This window comes from Pagrus major, chromosome 5 (genome assembly GCF_040436345.1).
Source record: "Pagrus major chromosome 5, Pma_NU_1.0".
NCBI classification, from domain to species: Eukaryota; Metazoa; Chordata; class Actinopteri; order Spariformes; family Sparidae; genus Pagrus; species Pagrus major.
In genome coordinates this window covers 23,217,620-23,232,673 of record NC_133219.1, presented here as the reverse complement: position 1 = coordinate 23,232,673, position 15,054 = coordinate 23,217,620, and the positions used below count along the sequence as shown (strand labels likewise).

Sequence of the window (15,054 nt, the reverse complement as noted above, 5' to 3'; positions counted from 1 at the left end):
GACGCTGTGCCAGTACCACTGCCTCCCTACCACTGAAATGTTGTGTTTTGCAAGGATTCAGTCCATCTTTTTATTTCTGATCTTTATTTGAACATCGTAGTGACAAAATGTCAGCAGTTCTTCAGAAAAAGGAGTAAAACTCTTCCCAGAATCGGTCTGTTGGACAGACCCAACGTCAGACATTAGCAGTTATATTTACTTCAAAGTTACAGCTGCTTCTCACGCAGGGGTGTTGTTATTATTTCCATCCGCACACCACAGCCAGCTGCTCAGTCTGAGCGCCGGTTTGATTCTGCAACATGCTGACCTGCCCTGATTTCTGCCCTACAAGGTCTGGCCAACAATGAGGCAATGTGAAATCCTTAAAATAATCAAGTTGACCTACTGGGCTGCAGAAGCAGGGTCATTTAAACATCTTTATCTCGTGTGACTCGACTCATTCCTGCAGTCATTGTCAAAAAAACACCTCAGGAACGAGCCATGAAGTCAGAACAAAGGCTGCAATCGCTGAGTTTCCCTTCAAATCCAACAACTTTTGGAGAATTTGACTTTTTTGTGTTTACCCTTCATCATGTTTCTCCCTCGTCTGCTTCATGGGTTCAGCAGCACCTGTCATTGTGTCATAACAAGGAAGCTCCCTGCATGTAAGCAGCTTTCAGAGATGCCCTTAATGCTATCTGTCTCAACTCTACTCTTATATTTATTTGTTTAATATTGTTTTTAATGTAGGTGAGAAGTATTAAGAAGTTTGCCAAAGGTACACCAGGTGTTGGCCCTTGAACTCAAGGTACGTAGGTCTAATTTATAGTATCACATGACCCACATCCAGGTGTGATTGTCTTATAAAGATCAATAAACTATGTTTTTATGGCCTGTCTTACTCCAATCTATCTCATTTCAATCACCTCTGTCTTCTGATCCGTCCCGCGTATATAAATCAGAATTAACAGTAAGCCTGTTTAAAGGACAAGTTCCCAAAAATGAAAATTCAGTCATCATCTACTTATTGTGAAGTTTTTATAGTCCAGTAAACTTTTCTGGAGTTTCACAGCAAAACGGCGTTGCAGCATTGTCCTAAACAACTGAAGTAGTAGGGGACTTGTTTTAAAAAAATTGAAAAATCAGCTGAAAGAAAAGAGAAAATACAGAAGAGATCCTCCAGAAAATACTCTGTGGACTACAAAACTTCACCTGGCTGTCCATCAAGCATGAGGCTGAGTCAGTAATGACTGAATTTTCATTTTTTAAGGTGAACTTATCCTTTAATAGGAGAGGATAACTTAGTCTTTGAGCCCCATCAGGTGACGGGGAACACATCTAAGAGGACAGAAAGACAGAAAAATATTTAAAAAATAAATAAATGAATGTTTTTTGGGGGCTCTTGAAGCCTTTAAGGTCCCTGGAGGATCAGTGCACCTCAGCCACCCACCTGCTGACAGCACCCTCAAAACTGAGGCAGCAGCGCCCCCGTGTGGACGGAGGAGCGGCGCACCGGACAGTGACACAGCAGGAGGCGGAGGGAGGCAGCGATCCAGACCGGATCCTTCATGAGGGAAGAGGCCAGGGACAGCCAGCCAACCCCGGCTTCTCTTCTCTTCACTGATATTATTCTGTATTGCAAGCCAGGGAGCCCGAGCAGGGGGCTGCGTTAGTGTTCATAGGATGTCCCGTCATGAAGGTAAGGACACACTCCGGCACAGGAGGCGTGAGCGAGTCGGGATTTGCGATAAAAGCGTTGACAGAGCACCGCTAGCTAACGGTTAGCTAGCCGAGAATTTCTTGTTTTGCAGCCCATCCTCGCTAACGCTGTGCTAGTGCAGCAAGGTTGCAGTGTAATTTCGTGGGGGACGCATTATGGCGGCCACAAAATGTTCACCTAACCCGACGGACCTCGCAGTTGACGTGTACGTGTCCGAAAATGTGCAACAGTCAGCGCCAGCAGACCAAAACAACGCTGACATATAAAACGGAAGACGCTAGTTTATGTTAGCTAAGTGTGCCAGCTAGCTCGCAAGCTAACTGGTAATAGGTTATGTAGGTTAACGTTGACGAGCCGTGGGGCAAGGGGGGAGTGCCGAGAATAGGAAACACAAGGGAGCAGCGGACCCCAGATGGCGTTGCCGGGTCGAGTCTTGTCAAATTGTGAATGTTAGCTAGTTTTAGCCCCCCTTCCTGGTACAAAGCTGGCCTGTATATTCCAGTTTCGCAAGCTAACGTTTAGCAAAAAAAAACCCCAACATTCACCTCGTCCTTGTGCTCAACCTTGTTGGGCTTGAAGTTCGTCGTTAGTGTCGACCAGACGTCTGTTAACACCGTCAATACACGTTTCAGCTCACCAACCAGTAAAAAGTGAAGTTGGGTGAAGTGTACAACAGCTGTCCAGCTTGTCAGCTAAGAGTTAAGCTAACGTTAGCCGGGTTGTTCGCTAAACGATTAGCCAGCAGCAGCGAAGGTGAGTCAGGCCCGAGCGGCCTTTACTTCCCTTGCCTGTGTTGTTGTTGTCAACTGTAACTGTCAGCGGCCATCAAGTTATTTACGTCTTGAGATGTAACTTGTTGTCGTCGTTACTGCCATTATCGCCTCTGTAACAGCCAGTCGTCAGCCTCTTGCACAGCAGGATCCGCTTTGGCACTGAGCTTTTCCAGTGTGCTAGCTATGAATGGAGACAAGAGGGAGTTTAAACAGCCTGCTGTCATACAATACACCGAGACTGCACGACTGTCCCAGTCAATCAAGAACTGGCCTGACATGAACACATGTGAACCCTATGTGACACATCAGGTTAACAGATATATATATATACATGAGGGTAGTTTTATGAATGAGTGTATGGAGTCTGTAAATCTGTTGCTCACCCCTGGATAAGAGGACTGGACACCGTAAACAAAGCTGTGATATATGATGCCAAGCAGCAGACACTTTTAATGTTCAGTTTTGGCTGGACTGCATCAGAGAAGTGTTGTTTCTACTCAAAGGCTTTTTCTTTTAAGTGTATTTGTTGTGTCACAATCCAACAGCATCAATGAGACGGCACAGACGTCTGACCCACGTCCCTGCACCACCATGACGAAAGCAAACATACAACTAAACCACCAAGATACATAACGTACAGCAATCCAGTACGGCCCATCTATTCAAACCGATTTAATGATCAACCATTCAATATCACCGCTGTGGAGTAAAACCATCCATCCATATCATCGTTGTTAAGATACACCTACATTTTGAAATTCTCATAGCACATCCGTGTCACCGTTTCTGTCCAAGCGTACCTCCCTCTAACATTCAAAGTGAGAGCAAACGTCTGCTAGCTGCTACTTCATGCAATGTAAACTGCCAGAAACTGAAGCTATAATGGTGACTAGCATAAAACAAATAGTTTTATCTCCCCGTCAGTTAATATTGATACTTTTGTTAGAGGTTCTTGTTGTTAGGCCGTGTTTCACGTGTGTCAATCTAAAGTAAACCTTTCTGCATTTTACTAGCTACAATTATCTATGTGTTGTTGTTTCTTTAATGGCCAAAAGCAGAAAAGAAAAGGGATGACAGCATCTTCTGTAACTGACTGTGTTAAATGGACAGATGACATCATCTCACATCAATCGCAGGCCCCTGATAAAATCCAGTTAACTTTGATACCTGCAGATATCAAATCGTTGAGTGAAGAGTCGATATGATATTGTATCGTGATGAAGCTGGTGATTTGCAGCCCGTACAATGCAGTACGCTGTCACATCAGCACAAAAACAGTTAAAACTTCACATGAACGCAGTATTTATTCATCTTACCAGATTCTTGCATTATCATTTTTTAGCTGTTCGTATTCTGTCGACCACATTTTAGGACCTTTCATTCAGGAGTAATTTGGGATGTGGAGCATCCAGCTGAAAATAGAAAAATGTCAGGCATTTGCACAATTTGTTCCCCCTTTAGCATGACCTCCAACCAGACTCCATATTCCTCCGATTGAAACGCCACCTTTCATCACCGCTTATCTCTTAATATTTTGGTATTAACATCCTCTCTATAACGTCTTATCTTTCTCCCCTCAGGCGTCAGCTGTGATGCATGTTTAAAAGGCAACTTCAGAGGTCGACGGTACAAATGTTTAATTTGCTACGACTACGACCTGTGCGCATCATGCTATGAGAGCGGCGCAACCACGACCAGACACACCACAGAGCATCCCATGCAGTGTATATTAACCCGAGTCGACTTTGGTAAGTACAAATCCATATTCACATCTGGCTAATTATGAGCAGAGTGTCTGTCTGGCATGTGAACTTGAACCACCACGCTTGTCTGTCAGTCAGTGTTATGATAGTTGTTGCTGTCATTTTCGATGTTTAGTAACACTTTACATCAATAGACAGACGTTTTATAATTAATTGACAACCATGCTAGAAAATACAGATGTTTAACACAATATGTGAACGTTTACTACAGTTCATTTGTAAGATTACAAACCAGAAACACAGTATCTTTAAACTGTTTCTCATGGTGGTTTATCGCCTGAATGTCAGTGCATTAAGATATCGAAAAGTAAGATTTAATCTGCATCTAATGACGCCCTCATTAGATGCAGATTAAATGGTGGGTGTGTGTGTTTATTAACAACCACTGCTCACAGCCACCAGTCACATTTAATAAAGCACTAACAACGCTATGGCACGTCATATTAAGAATAAATCTCCAGTAGTGTCAGTAAAATTGTTGCAGCGCATGTTTTCTTTTCCTGGCGCTGGCCTTTGTTCTCCGCTGCTGATGGTTTAGCAGTGCCTGATTTTATCCAGACAGCCGGAGGAGTTTTTGGGAATTTGATTTATCAAAACAAAAATAAAACATTTTGTAGCGGCAGCGATGGGGATAGAGATATTCCAGTCTTAATCAGACTATATGTACTGTGGATTCAGTTAAAATGAATTGTTTTTAAAGTTGTTACAGTCGCTGGGTATAATCTAATCTCTTCTAGTAAAATTCTGGTTTTGATTTAATGGACCGTTTCACTGGATTTTGGATGACTGCTTTTATAACTAATTGCTGCTTTGAAATATGTTGCATTCAGCCTTTCACACATTGGAAACGCTGTTTTACGATGTGTGAAAAAATAACAAACTGTTGCAGTAAACACAGCAGAAGGTGCAAGCTCACAAAGAAGGCCTCTTTTTTTGTTGTTGTTGTTGTTACATTTTCAGTGTGCCTGAACCGAACCAAGTGTTTCATGGTGAATCTCAGTTTTTAGCTCATTAACACAGTGTATTTGTCAGTATCAGGACTTTGAAGAGGGACCGTAGGCTCGGGCGGCTCGCATAGCTGTCAGTCGCTCCCCTAACTGGATTTGATGGACCAGAAGAGTTGACCTCATTGTCGACATTATTTATTTCAACTTTATTCTCCATAATTTGACCATTTTCTTGAAGTGCATAATGAAAAAATACATCCTCTCATTTTTTTCCCTCACCCCTGGCCCTAATACTCTTCCGTGATTACCAGACGTGTGACTCAAGTCATTTTGGTCCAAGTCTCAATTAAGACCCAAGTCATTTTTTCTTGAGTCTTCACAGCACTCTTGCATGTTGCAGCTCACTGTTTTGGGTTTGCGGCTTGCAAACGTTACACTTCTGGTTAAGTCTCACAGCTGTCATCAACCAGTTCTTCACGTTCCCAGCACCAAATGCTATCCAGACAAAGGTAGCGACTTTCTGGTGAACATAATATAACCTTTACAAGATAAGTGACCAGATATTTCTCTCAGACGTTGGTGAAAACCAAAACAGAGCTTCATCAGGTGCGCACAAACACTACTTCAAATACATTCTGATGCTGCTCTGTATCTGCTGAATGTATATATAAGCTAAATGTTTGCTAACACGTTCACTGTGACAGCTTTGGCAAAAATATCACGTAATGCAGGTTTAAGTAAAGCTGTCAGGAAAGCTAAATGCTACACGGTCGTTAAAAGACTCGCTATGTCCTCACATGACACAGGTGGTGTCATGTGAGTCAACCGATTCCTGTAATGTGGCAAAAGAAAAAGACGTTCACTGGCAGGTGTCTCCTATCATCTAAACCTGTCTGAATATTAACCTGTTGAAATGAATCTAGTCAAAATGGGCTTCAATCTGACTTTGTGTGGTTTCATTCTGATAAAATACACCTTATTAACGCTTTATCATTGTCAAACTCCCTTCACCAGTATCCTCCGCTCTCGACTTTGAGATTTTATACATCAGTTTTGGAGAAAAACTGCAACAACAGCACTTGTAATGGACTTGCAGTTAAAACAAGTCAAAACACTGACACTGAACGTCCCTCTCGATCTCCCTGCAGACCTGTACTACGGTGGAGAAGCATTCTCAGTGGAGCAGCCTCAGGCCTTCACATGTCCCTACTGTGGCAGGATGGGCTACACAGAGATCTCCCTGCAGGAGCACGTGGCTGCAGAGCACACAGAGACCTCCACAGAAGTGGTAAGTTGGCGCTGAAGTGTCACAAACAGTCACGTATGAAACCTTGACTAGATGTTTGCACGGACCTGAACGCCCGGAAACATTAACATTTGTGTTGATTCTTCCTCGCGTGCCTCAGAATTTGTTCTCAGTCTCTCACGTTCGAGATTACTTTAGGTTTTGAAAGTGTGCCGTCCTATCTTTAGGTCTTTGTCAGAGTCTTGCTTCGCAATGTCATGTGAACTGCAAGTGATGTCAGGTAGACTGTGCAGCTCCATTTATAGACGCTCACTGTTTCACTTCTGACAGCGAGAAAACACTTGTGTGAGCTGCTGAGAAGTCTTTGATTTCCATTCATTTTTATTTCATTAATTGAAATCAACTAGCATATTCTGCAAACTTGCTTGAGAGAGGTCCAAAGCATTATAATGAAGTGTGTCTGAGGAGCATATTTGAATAGTGTTTTTGTTTAGTTAAGGTGTATTAATTCACCACAGGTTGAAAACTTCACATTAGCTGACCTGAAGCTGTGTAGGAAAGGTGTTGACTGTTCATGAGTGAATGACTGGGTAGCCAAATAATGTCTAAAGGCTGATTTATGGTAGGGCGCTCGACACTTTTGAGAAGTGTTGCTCAACAGAAATAAATGCTGAAGGCAAAGGTTTTCAAGTCGGCATGCACAGCCTGTGGTTACCATGACTAAGTTGCATTGTGGCTAATTAGGCGGCAGCTTCTGAAGAGCAAGATTATGATCATTTCTTGTTGAACTGTCCATAACGGTCCAACAGTTTTATAGTATAATGCTCATTCAGTAGACTGCTTGACAAAATCTGGCGCCTACATGCCTAGATGCAAACAAAAGGCTTATACTACTTTTTCATATATGCAGTAGTACTCGCCAAGACCTGTAAACACACGTAAATGTGTAGAATTGGTGGAGTTACCCTGCTGTGTATTTGTTTTTAACTTTATAACCACGTCTACTCTCATCATCTCTCTGTGAGCTGCAGATTGCCCTCACTCATTACAGTGGGCTGGGAAATAAAAACAATGAATCAATTAATACAAGCAAACAATTCAAATTTATTCCGGTGCTGTCAGTTCGGCCGGCCTGTCGGCTCAGTAAACAGACGGCCTCCCTGGTGCACTTCTGTGGACGGACACGCTGAATCCGGTTTGAAGTCATTAAAAGTGTTGAGCGTCCGACCATAAATCAGTCCACTGCTGTGGACAGGCAGCAAGCGTCATGTGAAAAACATTATGAAGTTCATGATCACAAATATTGTTTCCATTTGTCACGTTATGCGAGCCTTCAGAGTCGACATTGAGTCATTGTGCTTTGATGGAAAAAAGGGATGTTTGGGAAGTCCTTCACCAACCAGGTTTGACTAAGTCAACGCTGGAAGTTAGCTCGGCTAATTTTGATTGTCATCCGCTTTAAATACAGGAGCTGAACAAAATCGCATGATTCTTACAGCTCATATGTGATGCTGTTTGCCAGCAGACTATCCAATTGTTGATTAACTCATAGAAGAGTTTTGACACACAGAGCTGGAGCTTTCCTGAGGTTGCATCGCTCTGTGTTCAAACATGGCATTTGTACAGTAGATATTTTCCAATCTCCGTGTTTGTTCAGGACGACCCAGCACCAACCAGTGAATGTTGTGCAGTGAAGTGTGCTGATATTAACATGTCCGCTCTCTCTTCCTGTCCTCTAGATCTGCCCCATATGTGCAGCGCTGCCAGGTGGCGACCCGAATCATGTGACAGATGACTTTGCTGCTCATCTCACACTTGAACACAGAGCACCCAGAGACTTGATATCCTTCTCAAGTAGTAGTCCAGTCTGCTGACATGACCACAACCTGGCTGCAATATTGACTGTTTGTATTTCAGTCTGTTGTACGAAGCGAAAAAGATATTTTAAGGTTTCTAGGTGCAAATTCTTCAGACTTTTATGCTCATGGATGTGCAAAAAAAGCAATGCTGTCTGCGTCGTCCAGATTGTTTTGTTATTTTCAAGATTAGTGCACCAGGGAGGCGTCTGTTTACTGAAACTGACATTTGTTGACATTTTGCTAATCACATTTAAGCTTCCTGTGGTAGTTTTCGAAATCATCACGGTGGCTGAATATAAATGAGGGGAAATATCAAAATATGTGCAATAATGATGCCATTGCTGTAATACAAATTCTTATCAAAAATGACGGCAGTCTACTGAAATACAATGAACTTTGCTGGGAATTAATTATCCTAAGCATCAAGCCCTGGCCTCATGTTATCTTACATTAAAATATTTCCAATGAGTTTAATTAGTGATGTATAACGATTTTTTATTTAGGAAGAAAGAGAACACTGGTATCAGATTGGTACTTGGTATTTCAGTCAGTGTCTGGAGAGAAAAAGCTGAATCGGTGCAGCTCTAATGATTTGCATTGTTTTTTATCAGCTGTTCAACTGGCATGTCACATGCAGTGCGCTGACCCACATTTCTGCCAACTGCAGAAGGCAGTAACTATTCGGGACACAGAAAATAGTAATAGAATAGAAGTGAAGGCGGCAAACATGGTAAACAATGCAGACGAATAGTCATTATACAGTGTTTTGTTAGAGAGAAACATATTCACACAAGATTCAGTTTTAATCAGACTAATTGGGGAAAATGGCAACTCAAGCAGACAGTTTTCTTAAAAAAAAGGCTTAACTTATCTGTTAAGCTCTCATTAAGTTCTCACTACGGATTTCAACCCCGATTTTCCAACAAAAAGCTCTGAATCATAGGCAAATCGGGGCTCACTCACATGTGTGAACTGTTCAAAGATGCGATCCGGGAGCTCGCTGACACCCGCTGGATATCTAGCAGGCTGGCTGAGTCGCCGAGGGGTCAGGGAGCCATGAACGAGATACAGCCAATGAGAGCAGACTTTCCTTTCTCCCTCTCTCTTCTGCTGTCACCCGCAGTAGCTTTCTGAACCCAGTATTATCATGCATCTATGTATATGTAGCAGGCACAATAATGACCTATATTCTCTCAATCAGAAAATATATGCATCAGAGTACAGACGCACAAGCTGTTCGGTATTTGTCACCCTGTCGTCCTTGTTGAACAGTAGCAGCCGGCAATAATCCTAATCCATTCTCTCACTCGTATTCCTTTCTCTTAATTCCTTGTTTTTTCGCCTCTGATCAATGCACAAAGAACTTGAACGGCGTGATTCCTGTGTCACATCTCCCTGTGTGATCTTGTAATGTGTGACCCGCTGTCGCTGATCAGTAGTGTAGAGTGCAAACCATAACAACTGCAATACTCCCGATTGCAAGACAGAAATTTGTGTTGTCTGAACACGTAAGCCATCCGATGACTTAAAAAGTCTTGTAGCGTGGCCACCGTGTTGCCTGATTACTATGAAATCTCAATCAAACTTGAGGCCATGTTGAATTTACCCACATAAATACAAATTGTTCAGCAGAGGAGCACTTTTCATGAATTTCTAAGGTAGGGAACATTAAATTCAGTTGTTTATCAAACTATGTGCAGGGTTTGAATGGTAGTATCTGCTTTAACCTGTCAGGAATCAGCTGAAATACTGAGCTGCACTCTGGGATAGACTCAAAGCACTGACGACTGCGGTTTGTCTATTTATAGAATACTTTGAATGAGTGTGGCGGAGAAAACAAAAGATGCAAAAATTTGTTTAAATGAAACAGACTGAACAAGTGCATCCTAAGTGCATCCTAAGTGCCAGGAAATAGGCCCATAGCTTTTGTTTGTAGGCAGAGCCTTGTGCATCATGGTACATGGTGACATGAGAGCACCATGCAAATATGTTGCAGATTGCTAGCTGCTACAGAGGACCTGAGTGCAGTGAGCACTTAGAAATGGTGGTGATCAGCAGAGACTCATTTTTGATTTTGGCTCATCTTTTAGATAGTTTACAGGGAAAACAAATACAAACCACCTTAGGTTTTGGACTGTTGGTTGGATAAAACAGTCAGATTGAGGAATAGCTTTGGCTCTAGAAGCTATCGAGTGTAATCCACAGAGGTGATGTTAGCAATGAAAATCATTTGTTGCACCGTTGTTCCTTAACGTCGAGCTTCACGATGAGTCCAGTGGGGTGCGGCACGTGAGGAGGATGTTCCACCCTGGGCGTGGGCTCGGGGGTCCTCGAGCCCGCAGGTCTAACATGCACTTCACCAGCAGCACCACAGGGGGGCTCTCCACCAGTCAGAGCTCTTCACAGAGCTCCAACTACAGCAGAGAGGCCATGGACCCCATAGCAGGTCAGTCACACCACACACACTGACATGGAGGAGGAGTCGTGGTTTACACTGTGAACCAGTGCTGACATGTATGATAGAAACAGTACAGGCTCTCTCTGGGCCACAGAACAAGAAGCTGATGTAGGTCAGACAAAAAAACAACAACTCTATTCTTGTTATTAGTACAGTCAGGCTGAAAACAATTACCTTCTTGTTGTGGTTAAACTCAGTATCACTCAGCTGCACCTGCAGGAGGTCTGACACACAAAACACTGTGTTCTGAACTAAATCAGGCATAAACAGATGCATTTAATAGGTGTCATGAATAAATCGTTTCTCTCTCAGACACACACACACACAAATTACCTGCAGTAGCATAGATATTATACATGCCTAGTCTTTGTTTGTGTCCATTTGAAGATGGTCTGTATAGTAAAGTAATGTGTGGGCAGAGTTGTTGCTGTGGCAATTCCTTGTTTATCCTGTTCCCAATTTTAATCCGGTTCAGTGCTTGGCATTCGCCATGTCAGCTCCAGCTGTGCCATAATGAGGGTCCCTGTTCTGACTGCCCACAAACAGGGCAACAGTCTCCTCTCTAATGACCCGACTGGTCGAGTTGTAGCCTAAAAACCTCACTGCTGAGGGTCTAGAGTGTCTTTCTGAGATACAATGCCATACTTGTGATTGTGGAGCCGAGGCTGCACAGGGGTCTACTAGATTGCTGTTGTGGTTGCAGCTCTGTGACAGATGAGCTAATGAGTGCTAGTTTTTGGAATAAACCGTGTGACCAAACTTATTTCCTTGTTATTTATTGTGAGCTGCAGCTATTAATCGATTAGTTGTCAACTCTTGAATTAATGTTTGAGTTTGAGTATCTGAAGAAAAAAAAAAGTAGGCATTCAGTGATTCCAGCTTCTTAAATGTGAATATTTTCTGGTTTCGTTACTCCTGCCATTTTATTGACCAAATCAGGAAAATAATCAATAGATTAAACGACAATGTAAATAATCACAAGTTACTGCCCTACATTTAATGTTGTATATTGTCTGTTAGGCTGGTCTAATTACATTTACCGTCTCCGTGCTCCTTGTTGTTGATCTTAAGCCTTTTTCTTTTACATTCTCATCCTCCAGAGCTGCTGTCCCAGTTGTCGGGGGTGCGGCGTTCAGCGGGTGGTCAGCTCAGCTCGGGCCCCTCAGCCTCGCAGCTCCAACAGCTTCAGATGCAACTTCAACTGGAGCGTCAGCAGGCCCAGGCGGCGCGTCAGCAGTTGGAGACAGCCCGAAACGCCACCCGGGGCGGCGGCCGAACCAATGCAATCCTAAATACCAATTCAGCCGCCGCAAACCCCAACCCCAGCGCCAACCACAATACCAACCCCAGTCCCAACCCGGGTCCTCCTGAGTCCAACACGCAGCATAATGCACATAGCTCCCAGTTTCTACTCAGCAGGTGGAGCTAATGCTCTTATTTTTGGATCTACTTTAAACTGTCCTGTTTTATCTCCATCTGCCTTTCTCTCCTTATGAACTCTTACATGATCCTCTACCTCTCCCCCGCAGGCTGAGCGAACCGCGGCTGTCTGAGGCGGAGCGGCAGGCGTGCGAGGCCCAGTGGGCCGACAGGAGCCTGTTTGTGACGGAGCTGCTGCTGTCGACGCTGCTTCCCGACGAGGACGCCTCGGCCTCCTCCTCCGAGGACGAGGACGACTGTCATGGCTCATTGCGGAATTTCGCTGACTTCGAGGCCATGGGCTGTGTTGAGGTCATGACCTTGGACGTGGCACTGGAGAACCTCAACCTCAAGGAGACGACCCCGGCTACCAAGACGACGAAAACGACGACTAAAACGGCGCCAACGAAGAAAGAGCCCCCCGCGCCGCCCCTTTGATGACATGGCCACTCCCTCCCCTCAAACCACCATTGTAACTGGCTGACTGCTGAGTCGGTCCAACTGCCAATGGATGACAAAAAAGACTGCAGTTCTTTTTGGCTTTGTTTTATTTTTTTTTTCTCAGTGATTGTCATTTCAGCTCTGTCGCTCCCCACTCGACCCCATGTTTATTACGTTGTGTACATTGAATAAAAGTAGTGAGACGAGAGAATGTGAAAGCAAGCAAGCGTGGTGGGTGCGTGAGAGAAAGAAAAATAACTATATAAATATATTATAGAAAAATCTATATGAAAGTTGATAATCAAATCCACATAACCCGTGTTTCCTCTAGCAGATGAGCAAAGCGTAGTTAGCCGTTTAAGAGACAAACACGTCACACACTCACCCAGGGAGAGGAAGCAGACAGAAACCTCTCCGATAAAAACGCTGCTGTGTATTTATAGTTATTAATTAAAGTGCTTGGATGGTTTACCACAACTTAAGCATGAGCTTAAATCACCATGTGCCCATTTTTAACTGCACAGTCACTAGACGGGGAGGTCTTTCTCTTTTCGTTCAGACACCTGAGTAACTGTAAATTAATGGTGCTGAGTGCCACGTCACAGGCATTTCTGCACCACACACACACACACACACAAACAGACTGATGGCTGCATTTGGTTACATTCATGTCCAGTCTCAACCCCCTCCCCTTTGTGTGACATCACCTGTTTTGGGTCATGTGACCTTGCTTTATATCGACTGTGGGCACTTTGGTTTTGAATTGCATATCCAGTGTCCATTTGTGTACACTACAGATGCTCGACATACACAACTCGGAGGCAACAGAGATGACAGCATCTCTTCAGCGTGACCATTTTCAGGCCTTTTCTAACACGGAAGAAACACAACAACAACACATACGGTTGTTCATTTTTTTGTTTGTTTGTTTGTTTTTTTTCTCTCTCTCTTTTACAGAAGACCAGATGCTTCTTTCTCAAGCTTCCCGTGATCTGAAATTAATCTTCTCTCCATTACTCATGAATGCAAAGATTATTTATAATGTGACTTGAAGGAGAGAATCCTGTATTGCTCTTTCCATTAATTTCTCTCAGTCAAAAAGATCTTTGTATGCCTCCACTGCTACCTGAAGAAATGCAATGTATGTTTTTGGCTCGGCGAACAAGCCAAATCACAGGGTAATCATTTAAGTTTGGAGGACAATAAAAAATGTTTTGGATGGAAATGAACTAACCCAATCCTGCTCTCTGGTTTGTTGTTTTTACTTTTGTTTTTTTTTTGTTTTTTTTCTCAGTTGCTAACTTCTTGGTGAGCATGTACAGATATGGTAAAAAAATAAACACCTATCTTACAGGTCAAGTTCAATCTCAATTAGTCTTGTCATCTCCTGATCCATGTCCTCATTCACAGCAGCATCAGATAAACAGCTGGGTCGACTTCCAACTGTGATGTTTAAGTGAAGGATAACGACGTGCTGTGGAAACTTGTTGCAGAGAGGCTGTCCAGGAAATACAGTCCAGTCCAGTCATTCATGCAAATCAGATCTTCAGTCACATTCACAAAATGCCTAAATGGAGCAAAAATAGCCACATCGTTCTCATCCAAACAGTGAATTCTGTCTGTTATATTTGGAAACGGACCATGTAGGGCCCAAAAATCTCAGACCTCAAAGTGAAAACATCCATGACATGTCTGGAATAACAAAACCTCTTCTGGTTTCTGAGCACGGAAGTTATTCTCGATGTCTGGGGACAGTGTAAAAAAATAAACCAAAGATCAAAGGTCCACTTACTTGCTTTTTAGGGCTTACAAACTCCAGTCATCTTCCTTTGATGGTGTTTTCCCCTCATCTCTGGTCTCATTTCATCTCTTATTCAGCCTCTCAATATTTTGATTGGGCAATATTTTATTGACAATATGGAAACAAACTACATTCATGTAAGAAGGAGAACTAATAATATTCAGACAGGGAACATGTGTTGCAAAGATCCAGATGCAAAGCAAAAACCACATCATCGTCCTCATGTTTTTCAGTGAAAATGAAATGCAAAAAATCATTCCCACGAAAACTGTGACTCATATCTCAATTGTAATATCTGTCAAAATAATCTCTAATGATTTGTTTGCACATTGTTCAGCCCGAAGCGCAACCAGAAAACCAAAACACATTAATTTTATCCTTTCGGGTGCTGTCGCAGGAGAAAAAGGCAGTTTAATTTCAGCTGGACACCCTGAAATCTCAGGGATTCTCAAAAATCAAACGTAATACTACACATTAAGAATTAAAATGTAAACCAGAAAAAAAAACCTGCTGTATTAATTCATTTGAAGGACAACATACAAGCTTTTCATTCATTTCCATCTTAAAGTTGAGGCTGTTTCTAAAGGTCACTATAAACTTCATGCTGGGGTTAAGTGGACTTCCAATCCTAATCCCTGATGAGACTGC

The 15,054-nt window shown here is 42.9% G+C and overlaps 1 protein-coding gene across 1 annotated transcript; it reads left to right on the top strand.

The window, feature by feature from the left end:
* Window positions 1-1,531: 1,531 nt before the first annotated feature.
* On the top strand, window positions 1,532-13,976 carry LOC140996572 (E3 ubiquitin-protein ligase KCMF1-like). The gene is made up of 7 exons (XM_073467007.1): window positions 1,532-1,678; window positions 4,053-4,220; window positions 6,331-6,470; window positions 8,168-8,269; window positions 10,553-10,733; window positions 11,846-12,164; window positions 12,275-13,976. The coding sequence occupies exons 1-7, from the start codon at window positions 1,663-1,665 to the stop codon at window positions 12,600-12,602; spliced, it is 1,254 nt and encodes a 417-aa protein (XP_073323108.1). The 5' UTR covers window positions 1,532-1,662; the 3' UTR covers window positions 12,603-13,976.
* Window positions 13,977-15,054: the final 1,078 nt, after the last annotated feature.

Bases quoted from the DNA above. Each gene is read 5' to 3' on its own strand.
- LOC140996572 (XM_073467007.1), top strand. The intron at 6,471-8,167 runs GTAAGTTGGCGC...CCTGTCCTCTAG, and splicing joins CAGAGACCTCCACAGAAGTG to ATCTGCCCCATATGTGCAGC. The intron at 8,270-10,552 runs ATATCCTTCTCA...GTCGAGCTTCAC, and splicing joins ACAGAGCACCCAGAGACTTG to GATGAGTCCAGTGGGGTGCG.